The sequence below is a fragment of the Microcebus murinus genome, chromosome 6 (assembly GCF_040939455.1).
Source record: "Microcebus murinus isolate Inina chromosome 6, M.murinus_Inina_mat1.0, whole genome shotgun sequence".
NCBI classification, from domain to species: Eukaryota; Metazoa; Chordata; class Mammalia; order Primates; family Cheirogaleidae; genus Microcebus; species Microcebus murinus.
The window spans coordinates 93,864,920-93,879,776 of record NC_134109.1 but is presented as its reverse complement, the minus strand read 5'-3'; the positions used below and the strand labels follow the sequence as shown (position 1 = coordinate 93,879,776).

Below are 14,857 nucleotides of genomic sequence, written 5' to 3'. Positions count from 1 at the left end.
CTGGGATAGTTTAAAGTTCTTCATCTTAAAAACCAATAAAAATCTGCTTGACTAATCATATCAATTAGTAGTTATAAGATTGTTACTCTGATCATATGTGCAAAAATTAGATTTATCTACAAGAGTGGCCTAGTGTTCCTCCCAGCTAAATTCTATACTACATTTCTTTTCAATGTAGTATATTTTAATACAAATGGTAGTAAAGATAAATTTAGTTTAGCCCTTTGCAATGGAGACTAATTTACTTGTCCCTGGATAATATAAAGGAGAAAACCCGTCCCTGGGAGGCAGACCTGGGTTCAAATTATGACCTCAGCAATTACTAACTGGGTAGGGGCTAAACTTCATATTCCTTATTTATAAAATGAGGCTAGGAACATCTGAATGACAGTATGATTGTGAGAATAAATGAGATAAATGTAAAGTCTTTAGCACAGTTTCTGGTACAGAGTAGCCCTCATAATCATGTTCATTTCTGTCTTTTTCACAGATTCTACCCAAAGAAATAACATTCAAAATTGTGTTCCCAGCAGGAATTTTAAAACTTGGATTTCTGTGTTGTCTCTCATAAAATTAAAATAATCCCTTGATAACAATGAAAATAATATCATGTCTGTACTTGCCAAAATTTATATACCTAGAATACTTTTTAGCATCATTAGTTCAAGGCCTAGAAAAATAGAGGCTGATTAGATCTGAGGAAGGCTAAAACTCCAGAATCTTCAAGGTAAAAAAAAAAATGGAGTTCTCTCTTGACCCCAATTTTTCTTTATCTCTAAGACTTTCTACCTTTCTGCACAAAGGACATAATTAATTTGCATCAATGAGAAAACTGAATGCAGCCAGAGTCCTTTTATAAATAAGGAACCTCAGAAACCAACTGTTCCTTGATATTTTTTAAATCTCAAAAAAGTATAATGTTCAAAAGTTTTATTGTACCTGTTTATTATAAACACATATTAAAGCCTTACAACATGATACAGAATACAGCTACATAAAAGTTACATATGACACAGAACATTAACCCCTTCTTGTTTCAAATAGTGGGAAAATTTTTGGCTTTTCTTTTCTGTACATATATGCACAAGTCTGTTATATTTCTAACAATACAATACTGGCCACGTAACATTAGGTAATAAAATATAAAAAGACTCTTTGGTCTTTTCCTAGAGTTTGTTCAGTTTTATTAGAATATCCCAAATGCTCTTAAATATATGAAATCACCTTGAAAACTTAAAAATAAAAACTAGAACAAACAAAAAGTATTCTGTTTAAATAAATCCAGGACCACTTAGGATTTGTCACTCTCTTCTAATACCCCCTAATGGGATGTTAAAAATGAAATCAATGTGAACTCATTAGCATTTACAAATATTAATCTGCTCTCTGGTTTTACAATAAATTGATAAAACGGGATTATAGAGTGAATTTAAATTCAACCTGTTCACCATGAGGATTATATAAAATTCCAGAACTCAAGTGAGGAAGTATATTTCACTTAAAGTCTAGAAATATTAACGAAAGTGTTAGTTTTTACCATAAAGCACTAACAGATATTTCCCAATACATACTAACAATGTATTTATACAATCTTTATACAATGTAATTATATAATATACGATTTTCTTATAGAAAAAAACTGAAATCATTAGAATGTTTCTAATAGTTTCTAATAAAATTTCTAAAAATTATTAAGGAACAACTTTTAAAACTAGAGGTAAGTAAAAATAAAACAGATATAAGTCCAAGGTCTTATGATTCAGAGTACTAAGATAATATATCATCTGTTTATACATTTTTCAAGAACATAAAAGTCACCTTTGACCTATATCAGACACAGGCTATCAATTTTCAGGCTATACTTCTCTAACATACCAACTATGCCATCTACCACAAGCCTGGAAATACTTAATACTATCAAAGCTGTCTCCAACCCCCCTTTCAATGTAGAACAAAGAGAAATGTTATAATAGAATAATCTGTGCTCTTGAAAGAATAAAATCTAAACTCGATTTGAGTTATAGTCTCTGCTTCAGGGGTCCTGCATAATTAATTTTACTGAACTTATAACATACACACACACATCCACATACCATTTTCAGACTATTTTACTTACAAGTGGACACAAAAGAAAAATATTTTCATATTTGAAAGACAGCTGGCAAGAAAATTATACAAAGATCAAGTAATTTCACTTTATTATCCATCTAAACCTACCTCTCACATTCTCCAAAGCTCTGCTTTTATGGGCAGCTTGAACATATATTTTTAATGAGTTTAAAGATTTTTTTGGCTTATCATCAAGAAAGCTTATCCAAAAGTTCAGAACCAAACACTGGCCAAGTCTAAAGAGGCCTTACTAAAATAAAGAATGAAAAAGTGCTTTGATTAGATCCCAGTATCCTGGTTATAGAAATATGCTATTTCAACCATTTTCAAGTGGTAAAAAGGGAAGGGACAACCTCTAATTTTATGCCTATTTGAGGAAAATGTAATTGAATTTTCTTTATAACTTAAAACATTAACATTAGAAATACTCCTTTCTGCTTCCCCTATCACTAAAGCCACATACGCATTTTTTGCAAGACACTTGAGGGAAAAATTTTGAAAGACTGAGAAGAAAAATACTGAATTTCTCATATAAAGCAAGATTGTTATTGATTAGTACAACATTTTTATAATAGTTATCAAGTATCTTACAAAGATAACTCCTACTGAATCAGAGAAGTTCACTTTCTTTTTAGAATATACAAAATCCTCTGACGTAATGTTTTTTTCCAGAAACATAAATGATTAATACAAAGCAATTAATTTAAAGAACAGAAATGTCTCACGTGACGATACAAAAAGTATCTTAACCATGTGCTATAAATTGACCAGAAATACATTCTTTGGAAAATGTATAAATGCATTCTTTTTAAAAATAGTGACTTATTTTATGAATTTGCACAAGGTCAAAATTCTAGTTTGATTGGAAACAGATGGTATCCCAGAAAAGTCAGGCTCTGGACCTGAAACTCCAAACAGGAAATACGGCCCTCACTAGCTGACTGCTTTCCCTAATCATTCCCAGAACTTCATACTTGTTATTTTTATGAATATCCAAAATGACTTTCATCTTTTCCTTCAATCTACAAAGCATCGAATAATCCTCAATATATACGTATGTATGTATTTTATATAAAGATTATATGTTTACAATATATGAAAACATCAAAACAAATGTACCTCCAAGCTCACTGCTAGTAAAGACATCAGGCTAAAAATAATAGCTTACAAATTCAAGCTTATTTTCTATACTATTTTAAAAATAAAATAAAAGCCAACAACTATCAATTAACTGTGTAGAAGACATGACTTTATTGACACTGCTTACAAATAAATACAGAATCTAATGTACTGCAGAAAAGGATAAAACAAAACCTTACAGGCTTTAGTAAAAAGCAATTAATCCACACTGCTTTCCCTTAAACAAGTCAGTTAGAAGCTATATGAACAAAGAAAAAGGCTTACCGTTTTCCCATTGTAGTAATACATCAAAGAATTGCTGCCCATTCCAGGGACAGGATAAGCACAATACATGTTGATTTTGAAAATTGTTACTGTTTGCAGCTAATGCCTACAGCTTCTCTTCAAGACATACATCCACTCAGGCAAACAGAGTAAGTCTTCAGTACTATGCATCCACACATGGATCTACTCAAAAGGAACTTATGCAAAATAGGACTGAACCAACTCACAGAGCACAGAGGGAGGGTTTATACTGTGAGTAACCTCTTTCAATTTCCATCAAGTCCTTCCATTGGTGGAGGATACCAATAAGACAAAATCTGGGGTATTAAAAAATATAAGTCATTTATAAATGCTAAATAAAGAAAAGAGATATACTGCTCTGAGGAAAAACCCCAAGGAATTATTAATCGCAAGGATTTATGTCATATATACGTAAATATATATTCATACACACAAACACAAAGGAAGGCAAACTAACAGATCTTCTGCTAGTTTGTTTTTAGTTTTAATTAGAGGCACTCTGGCAGGGAAAACTTGCTTGCTACACCTCCAGTACCATTTCCATCTGGCATGGTCTGAAGTTGCTTCAACTTTGATAAACACATGATCAAGTAATCAGGAATTGGAAACATTGAATCATGTGTAACAAGAAGGATCCAGACAGTTAAGCCTTGTACAAAATCACTTCCTGGAGAAAACCGACTGTAATGTAAGTACCTCTTAACTAGCTAGAACCACAATTTTTTTAACTTACAAAAATCATATTAAAAAATACAAAGGAACAAATTTTATTAAAAAGTTAAGTCTAAAAATCAGAAAAAATCTTAAAAATAAATCACCTGTTTTTTACAATAGAAACAATATAGATTTTTCAATTTTAAGCTCCTCAAATTTCTCATTCATGACACCAATTAAAAGTTTATAATGGATTGCAGTCTTCTAAGAACATCTAAATATGTATTAAGTGATTCAATAACTAAATAGAAAAACAAACAAGGTTTTGTTTTCCTTACATAAAGTACAAAATGTGCACTTTAGCTGATAAACGAAATACGGTTTCTTAGAAGTCTTTCCTTCAAGTTCATTATTGTTCTTAAGGAATACTTTATATATTTACATTTTTCTGTTAATGCTCAAATTTCTCAGAAAGGAAAAATAATCAGTGGGAGAATAAATGTTTCAGATTTTTCTACCTCTTTATATTTTGAAGCCAGGTTTTAAATGCTATCTATGAATATATGTCTCATACACACAAACACATTTTGCTATTTAAAAATTTTCCATTTATCTTTTGGTGTAAATTGCAACCTAGAAAAACAGAACAGCAACTTTTCTTTCTTTCTCATTTCCCTGCATCAAAACCTCTTTGTACTATCTCTTCTCCCTGTGCCTTGTAGATTTGTTAATCAGAATCAGAGGACAGCTCACAAGCTGCCAAAAGGGCCACATCACTTTTTTTTAAAGGCATGTTTCATGATGCAGAAATCCTCTATGAAATATTCTAGGAATATATATATAAGGGACTTCCCCCAAAAGCTCATTCTTATGAAACATATTGATCAAATTATAGCAATAAAACTAAATCAGATGGTACAGCCAGCTAACTTCACAATGTTTTAAAAACTGATGGTATCGGAACAACAATAAAACCTCCCCACACTCTCCAGATATAGAAAAGGCTAAGCAGCAGCTGCAAAAGAACATCACTGCACAGCAGACTATTAAAATGCCAGTCTGCAGAGTGGTCTGTAACTTCCTCCCTCCTGAGAGACCACAAAGACCCATTTCAATCCTTGGAGAACTGTGTAAAAAGCTTTGATTTACAATTAACAATGCCATGCCTTAAAACCATTCAAGTAAATTTTGTCTTTCATAGGCATAGTCTTTCTCTACTGACAAAACAGCTACTCTTAAAATGGGGGAGGGGGGGAATCAACCATCTAAAATAAAATTTCATCTTTCTATCAATTGTAAAAAATCAAAAAAACTTACTTTTCAACAGAAATTGAGGAGGAACAGGGAGAAGAGTGGAGCCACAAAGCACTGACATTACTTCAACATTTTCGTTCAATAATCACTGCTCCAATCTGAGAAAACTTTTTATATTAGTTAATAAAATATCTACCTCTAACAGTTAAGCTCATTTCTAGTGCCTGACAGAAAACAGAGAGAGTGCTATGTTGTCTGAGAAAATAGACAGCATTATATAAATCCAACTAAGCAACTTTGGCTATTCAGGCACAATGAAAATTTTAATATTTCATCATCAGTCCTTTATTTTAGAGGCTAAATTTGAGAGTAGATACAGAAATTTTGGTAAAAATTCTATATTTTGGTAAAAATTTTGGTAAAAAATCTATATCTGTATTTATAACTATATGATATTAAACTTCTCAAAAACAGTAAATCATCAAGAAAACTGGTGGTAATCTACAAAAAATGTGTCCTCATATTCTACTTGTAAGGTATAGCAAGGGTCTTTTAAGTTTGTCACTCTAAAATACCATCTTTCTTGATGTCTGCCTTACCCAAAAGAAACTAAAACTGGTTGATGTAGACAGTCATTTGCTTTATTGCAAGTAGAAATTATCTTCTATAATAAAGTCTTTTTTCTTTTCCTCAAAAATATTTTTTATAAAATCTAATTTAATCTATGCAACAGCTGTAGCACAATTTTTTTCCTAAGAAGAATCATATTACAGGAAAAAAGTGCACATAGATGGATCAAGTGCTGCTCTAGTCAAGGCAGTTGTTTAATCTTAGTCTTTTTTTTTTTTTTTTTTTAAGGGAACATGTCAAGGGTTAATCCTGTGACTCAGTCTGACAAAATGAGTCAGCTGGAGACAAGGCCAATTTTTAAACCTGATTTTAGACAGGCATGCCGTCTGTACAGGAGCTCTGAACTGTCATGCACTTTTTATCCTGAATTGTTTCTACCCACAATTCTACATAATCACTTATGTGTTATTCTAAGATGTGATCTGACTTAATATTAACATCACTCACTACAATATAAAAAAATCACCAAGTTTTATAGCAAGATAGGCATTATTGTACACACTGGCAGCATGATTAATGAAGATGTCTGAGAATTCTGGGAAAAGAAAAAAGAAAAAAAAAGACTTGGAGCCATACATCTTTTATTAGTAAACTGATGATTCCTGGTTTAAGGATGATAGCATTTCATGGATTTTCAAATATTCCTTTCCCCACCAAACATTTCAGGATGTGATGTTTATTGCTATTCCAATAGTCATCAAGCACAGACCTAAACAAATAAGAAACAGCTATAATGTGATTTGCCTAAGCAATTTACTTCTTTACTTAAGATTTAGGAAAAGATATTTTCAAAGAGTAAGAAGTTTCTGGACTTCAGTTTCAATTCCAGGCTCCCATACAAAAATTTCTTCTTCCTTCTTATTTTTCTGTTGATTGGGAAATACATCTTCCTTGGAGAGCTATACAAAATTTCTTGGAGTTGCCTTAGTAGCATTTTAATCTATTTTATTAGTTCATCTTTATCCTGATATTTGGATCACTCTAACAGTTTTATCTATTTTTTAAACTATCTTTAAGCAAGAATATTTCAAAAAGTAACAAAATTTTAAACAGTTTTCAAAAGAAAAATTTAATTGAACTGAATTTTGAATTTGTTAATAAAGGCCAGTTAATGGTTAATCTTACTGTACAGTCTTCTAAAATAAACAGGCAACATTCCACTGTCCCCAAAAGCCAGAAGATCTGGCTGGAAAGTAAATCTAAAATCCACTTGTAGGATTCATGAAAAGTTTCAACATTATTTCTAAGTGAATCAATTCTTGGAAAACAGACTTTCCGAGTAATAAATGAAGCCAAACTTAAAAGTTCACATATGAATAATTCCACAAATGAACTCTACGTTTTCCTAAAGGATTAACTCAGCAAATAATAAATTATTGGCTACAAGGGAGGTAGGGGTTAAGGATAGATTAAAGAGGATAGTAAAGTGAGAGAACCTATAAGTGGGGAAATTCAAAGCAAAAGACTCTTCTCCAATGCCTTCTCTTTCTTATTTATGTTATATAGAGATAACTTGTGAGTGAATGCTGTTTCCTAAATGTGCAGTATTTTGCCAACTAAATCAGACACCAAAATCCTAGCCTTTATATCTGAACATTATATTGTAGACTTTTCTAGTGTGTTACTTTGTAAATAAAGGAGGTCATTCCTAAGTGTTCAGAAAGTTGGTCTTCTTCTAATATTCTCACGTTAGAAAATTTACTTTTCAACAAAGAAAATGAGAATATAGCGAAGTCTAAGCAGATACTGTGTCCTTAAAAAAATTAAAAAAAATAAAAAAGAAAAGAAAATGAGAATGTAAAACTCCAGTGAAATAATGCATCCCTTTCAAACCAGCCCACCACTAAGACTCAATGCATATTATTTAAATATATGGTACTATCGATCTGAAATGATATAGTACTAATTCAGCAGTCCCTTTCATCTTGCTGATACTCAATCCATCAGTAAAAAGGGTTTCCAATTACTATCTTTCCACTATATGAAAATGTTAAAAATCAAAGACCCGATTTTGTGATCTTTACATATGTGATGCTCTAAGAAAAAACTCTTCCATTTAAATCTGAATTGTGACTACCTAAATTTTATCCAAACCAATAACTAGACTTATAGTAGATATCGAAGATTAGTCTGAATGGTGTTATACAATTTATTTGGATATTGTCTGGAAATCAGAAGTATCAACACACATAAATACACATTTCTCAACACTGTAAAGATACACGCTAGAATTCACAAATCAGCACTTGTCTCATACATAGAGCATCATATTTCCTACTGTTTCTTTACAAATATCTCAAGTCTAAATTGAGTTTTAGAAATGTTTAATGATTAACAAAATACAAAACACCTATCTGTATAGCTGACAAACACAATCAGCTATGTAAACTGCATTTTTAGGGCAAAAGAACACTTGTGTAATTCCCCTTTGACGATCTTATGCCTATTGTGAGGATGTGTAAAAACAGCCATATCTCCTGGAGGAGAAAGCAAATAAATCTCTTTCTGAGGTAAATAAATAGTATCCTTCTGACATCAACATGAACAGAACTGACAGATCATACAAAGCTTCTAAAAGGCAATCATTAGCTACCTCTTCAAATGAGAACTATAATTACTGAGACTATGTAAAACCTGAAGCAAATTGTATGTTTCTTTTGATCACAAACTCACTGTGACAAAGCAGTTTTCTTTGAAAAATTAAAGTGTGTGTATGGGGGTGCCCCCTGCCCTAATAATTCCTGCATTTCTCGGCTGTCCCTTTCTTTCCCCACATGAATTGCAGTTTGTCACTTCTCATTTACCACTTGAAATAACATGGTAAGAGAATCATTAACTATGTTGCAACTTGATAATTTTCCTGCAGATGGCTCTATAATCACAGGACTGCCTAATGTGTGTGTGCACACATGGAAAAAAAAGATGGGGAGGAGACCCAGGTTTTAAAATTCCTCAATAAACCAGTACTTCTGAAGAGCTTTCAAGACTGGCACAAGGTTTTGCACTATCGACTTATTAGGCAAACTAACAATAAAACAAAACTGTAAGCAGTTATTATTTTACATCATCTGTAAAGGTAAACAATTTTTGTGACTGGTCTTGGGTGGAGTTAGCTGTCCCTTAAAGAAAGTGCTACTCATTATTTTTTGTTTCTTCTTTTGGCCTATGCAATTTTTTTCTTCTGAGCTGGAAAGCACCAGATCCTTTCAATTTATGAGAAATGGAACAGCACCAAAACATTCTATTTTCAATTACTTTTAAAGAGAATAATAACATCTGCATCTTAGTCCAGAACCATTTCAAGAATCTGTAATCCAAATCTCTAAATAACTTATACATTGTTTATGGCCCCAACCTATATTTTTGTTTTGGTAAATATCCTTGCTAGTGGCAGTAATTTTTAATACTTCTCACCTCTGAAAAATTAAATATTGAGAGTCTACCAAAGCATCCTGGCTCACATTTGTAATGCTCAAGTAACAAAGCAAAGCTAACTTTTGACATACTCACTGGAAGAAATCATGCAGATCCTGAACTTATGAAAGGAGCTATCTTTTTTTTTTTTTTTTTTTTGAGACAAGAGTCTCACTCTGTTGCCCAGGCTAGAGTGCCATAGCATCAGCCTAGCTCACAGTGACCTCAAACTCCTGGGCTTAAGCAATCCTTCTGCCTCAGCCTCCCGAGTAGCAGGGACTACAGGCATGACCCATCATGCCTGGCTAATTTTTTCTATATATTTTCAGTTGTCCAGCTAATTTCTTTCTATCTTTAGTAGAGATAAGGTCTTGCTCTTGCTCAGGGTGGTCTCGAACTCCTGAACTCAAATGATCCACCTGCCTCGGCCTCTCAGAGTGCTAGGATTGCAGACATGAGCCACTGGGCCCAGCCTGAAAGAAGCCATCTTTTAAGAAAGGTTTCTGGCTGGGTGTGGTGGCTCACGCCTGTAATCCTAGCACTCTGGGAGGCCGAGGCGGGCGGATTGCTGAGGTCAGGAGTTCAAAACCAGCCTGAGCGAGACCCCGTCTCTACTAAAAATAGAAAGAAATTAATTGACCAACTAAAAATATATATACAAAAAATTAGCTGGGCATGGTGGTGCATGCCTGTAGTCCCAGCTACTTGGGAGGCTGAGGCAGGAGGATCACTTGAGCCCAGGAGTTTGAGGTTGCTGTGAGCTAGGCTGACGCCAGGGCACTCACTCTAGCCAGGGCAACAAAGTGAGACTCTGTCTCAAAAAAAAAAAAAAAGAAAGGTTTCTTACTGCTAAATTCTGGTGACCATTCTCAACAAAAGCCAAATAATGCTTCATTCTGAAAGCACATCTAAGGAGAGTATAATAAACAGGAAACGAGATGGAAAACTGTCAGTAGTGCCTTTTCAACAAATAACAAAGCAAAACAAACACTATTTGACTATTATTTATAGTATGCTTCCCTGTGAAGGTGATATGTCACCTTAATAATGACAAATGTCCTTCAACAGCCAGATTGGGAAACATACAAAACTTAGAAAAAAACTGTTAAGCTTCTTAGTCTATGTATCTATGTCACATGTATATGCACTAGAGCAGAAAGCATTCTCTCTACTGCTCAGTAGTACTCTCTATATAAAGTTAGGTTGCTCAGGTCCTAGAACACTGTGGAGTTTTATCACATAAATGCAAGTGAATACTAAACCAGGAATTAGGAGATAAGGATCCAGGTTTCAACTCTGCCTCTTAGGAGGCACAACATCTTAGGGTAGGTCATTAGCTCTCCCGGCGATTAATTTTCCATTTCTGCAAAGTATAGGATAGGCATTAACCTGGGCCAAAGATTTTCTAGCCATTTTACCACTAATGAAACATTTTATAATCTACTCCATCCAAAAACTCTGAATTCCTATTCTGAAAGATTTTTGTCTCCCAGACTTTTTTTTTATGAGTTATGAATATTTTTCTCTCAAAAAGAAAAATCAAAGCCATTCAGAACTTCTGATTAGAAGGGAAATGAAGCGTTGCCATGCTGAACTAAAATAACTCTAGTGAAAAGAAATCTAATGTTTAAGTTAGCATAGTTACTTTATTTCAGTAAACTAGACAAGCAGTCCCCAACCTTTTTGGCACCAGGCACTGGCTCCATGGAGGACAATTTTTCCACAGACAGGGGATGGGGGAGTGGGGTGTCATTGGGCAGGGGGTGGATGTAGTGCAGGGCTCAGGCAGCAATGTGGGCCCATTTCCTAACAGGCCACAGACTGGTAATGGATGGCAGCCCAGGGATGGGGACCACAGATACCGGACAATTTATTAGGTTTTCTGAACTATTCTAAATCTTGTCTTATTACTTACTGTTTCTAAAGACCCACAGTTGTGACCCACTGGCATAGACAATACCCAGCGTCCACACCAATCTTTTAAGTTGTATTTTCATAATTGTGTTTGTAAGTGGCATAATTGAGAGCCTAAATCCTCACATGAAATGAAAGGCTGATCCAAAAAAGAAATCCAAAAACATAATTACAACTTCTCAGTTCTAAGAGTCCAAATGCTTTGTATTCTAAAAATATTTATGCCAACAAGGAAGTATCTGTTTAAGGGCCTAGTTATGGAATTCTGTTGCCTAGTAATATGATCAGTTAAAACTATTATCTTTCTTAAAAGATATGTAGTATCTGGAAAAAAAATGGTAAAAAAAAAAAAAAAAAAAAGGGTTGATGTCTTACCAGTAGCTAATAACTCTTTCCTAACTCTGTTATTGTTTATTTTTTTTTCTTTTTTTGAGACAGAGTCTCGCTTTGTTGCCCAGGCTACAGTGAGTGCCGTTGGCATCACTCTAGCTAGTGCCGTGGCTAGCTCACAGCAACCTCAAACTCCTGGGCTCAAGTGACCCTTCTGCCTCAGCCTCCCAAGTAGCTGGGACTACAGGCATGCGCCACCATACCTGGCTAATTTTTTCTATGTATATTAGTTGACCAAGTAATTTCTTTCTATTTATAGTAGAGATGGGGTCTCACTCTTGCTCAGGCTGGTTTCGAACTCCTGACTTTTGAGCAATCCACCCGCCTCGGCCTCCCAGAGTGCTAGGATTACAGGCTTGAGCCACCGCGCCCAGCCCAGTTGGGAAGTTGTTACCATAATTCAAGAAAGAGACAAAGGTGGCTTAGACAAAGATGACAGCAATGTAGGTGATGACAAAAGGTTAGATTCTTGAAGAAAACTTTAGTATGGGAAATTTAGTTTGGGAAGATTACCACTGTTTCGTCTTTACTTCAGTGAACCTACAACATTTTTACTTTAAAAAAGGGTTTCCTGTATTGTGGTTTTCCACACTTCTCTGTCACATGAGGGTCATGGTCCTAATATTTTTCATTAAGTCAATCCTAAAACAATGTGATTAATGTGTATGGCTGAATTAGCTGTAATTTTCCTTTGGTTTTGCAAAAATACTCCTATTTTGGGGTATAAGTAGAAGTTGACTGCATAATTGAGGGGGAAAATGGGACAACCAATGCGGTTTCTTATACAAAGAAAGCAAGTTAACAGAAGAAGTTGAAAAGTACAGCTTATAGCAGGAAGTCATTAACAGGTGATATATAAAATATAGAAATATAAAATAATATCTTTGCAGTCTATATTTTTATCCCTTTAATTCAAAAAGCATTTCCTGAATACTACATTATGTTCTGGGTTGACAACAATCACTCAACATAAAAAATTAAGAAGTTCTTTCTTTCTTTTTGAAATAGAGCCTCGCTCTGCTGCCCTGGCTACAGTGCAGTGGCATCATCATAGCTCACTGCAACCTCAAACTACTGGGCTCAACAGATTCTCCTGCCTCAACCCTCTTGAGTAGCTGGGACTACAGGTGCATGCCACCATGTCTTGCTAAGTTTTTCTATTTTTAATAGAGATGGGGGTCTCACTCTTGCTTAGGCTGGTCTTGAACTCCTGAGCTCAAGTGATTCTCCAGCTTTGGCCTCCCAGTAAAAAGTTATTTCTTTCCAAAGGTCTAAGTTATCTTTTGACTATAATCATCTTGAAGACAGGTTCCATATATTATTCATATTTAAACTCCTAAAGTCTAAAAGAGGTCCTCATGCATAGTATTTAGTATATACTTACTGATTTTAAAACAAGGGATTCAAATTTTTCTCTACTACATGGAGCCCACTCTAGTAGCAAAGAGTTTTAAATTCTCAAATTACTGATTTTTGAAATTTTAAAATATCTTTGGTGATGTTGCAAAAGATACTGAAAACTTCTGATTTCAAATAATATCAACCGTTTTTTAAAGAAGTATTTTTTATTTCAAAATATTAAAGGATGCAAATATTTTTGTTACATGGATACCTTGTATAATGCTTAAGTCAGAGCTTTAATGTGCCTGTCACCAGAATGGCATTCATTGTACCTGATAGGTAAGTTTTTGTTTTTTTTTGAGACACAGTCTCACTGTATTGTCCAGAATAGAGTGCCATGGCATTAGCCTAGCTCACAGCAACCTCAAACTCCTGGGCTCAAGCGATCCTCCTGCCTCAGCCTCCCAAGTAGCTGAGACTACAGGTACGTGCCGCCGTGCTCTGCTAATTTTTTTTCTATATATTTTTAGTTGGCCAATTAATTTCTTTCTATTTTTAGTAGAGACGGGGGTCTCACTCTTGCTCAAGGCTAGTCTGGAACTCCTGAGCTCAACTGATCCACCCGCCTCAGCCTCCCAGAGTGCTAGGATTATAGGCATGAGTCACCACACCCAGCCAATAGGTAAGTTTTTACCCCTCACCACCCTCCCCCCTTCTTCATTTCCAATGTCCTTTACATCTCTTTGTGTCCATACATGCCCATCATTCAGCTCCCAATTATCAGTGAGTACATGTGGTGTTTGTTTTTCCATCCCTAAGATACTTCACTTAGGATAATGTTCTCCAGTTCCATCCAAGTTGCTGCAAAAGACATTATTTAATTCCTTTTATGGCTGAGTAGTACTCCATCACATATATGTAAATGTATTTTTTATATATATACACACACGCACTGCATTTTCTTTATCCACTCATGAATGGGTGTACACTTAGATTGATTCTACATCTTTGCAATTGTGAATTGTGCTGCGATAAACATTGGAGTGCGGGTGTCTTTTTTATAAAGTGACTTCTTTTCCTTTGGGTAGATACCCAGTAGTGAGATTGCTAGATAGAATGGTAAGTCTACACTTATTTCTTTGAGGAATCTCCATATTGTTTTTCATACAGGTTGTACTAATTTGCACTCCCACCAACAGTATATAAGCATTCCTTCCTTTCTGCATCCATGCCAGTATGTATTGTTTTTTGACCTTTTAATAATGGCCATTCTGACAGGGGTAAGGCCAATCTCACTGTGGTTTTAATTTGCATTTCCCTGATGATTGGTGATATTGAGCATTTTTCATACATTTGTTGGCTATTTGTCTATTTTCTTTTGAAAAATTTCCATTCATGTCTTTTTCCCACTTTTTAATAGGGTTGTTATTTTTCTTGCTGACTTGTTTGAGTTCTTCATAGATTCTGGATACTAGCCTTTTATTGGATGTATAGTTTGTGAACATTTTCTCCCATTCTATAGAATGTCTATTCGCTCTGTTGATTATTTCTGTTGCTGTGTAGAATCTTTTTAATTTTATTAAGTCTCATTTATTTATTTTTGTTATTGCTGCATTTGCCTTTGGGGTCTTAGTCATGAATTCTTTCCCTAGGCTGATAACTAGAAGAGTTTTTCCTATGTTTTCTTCTAGATCAAATTTGATAGTTTAAAAATTATCAAGCACAA

The 14,857-nt window shown here is 34.4% G+C and overlaps 1 protein-coding gene across 17 annotated transcripts in view; it reads right to left on the bottom strand.

Moving 5' to 3' along the window:
- The window catches only part of TCF12 (transcription factor 12), a 356,100-nt gene that overhangs the window by 56,759 nt on the left and 284,484 nt on the right, over positions 1-14,857 (bottom strand). The window contains exon 1 of one of the 17 annotated variants that reach the window (XM_012783053.3): positions 3,514-4,318. The exons of 13 other annotated variants lie outside the window; for them this stretch is intronic. In XM_012783053.3, coding sequence (XP_012638507.1) covers positions 3,514-3,582 — 69 coding nt within the window. In that variant the 5' untranslated portion in view covers positions 3,583-4,318. Of the gene's footprint in view, positions 1-3,513; positions 4,319-14,857 lie in introns of those variants that run through there. 3 more of the 17 variants (XM_076004406.1, XM_076004407.1, XM_012783054.3) reach the window with 3 other exon arrangements.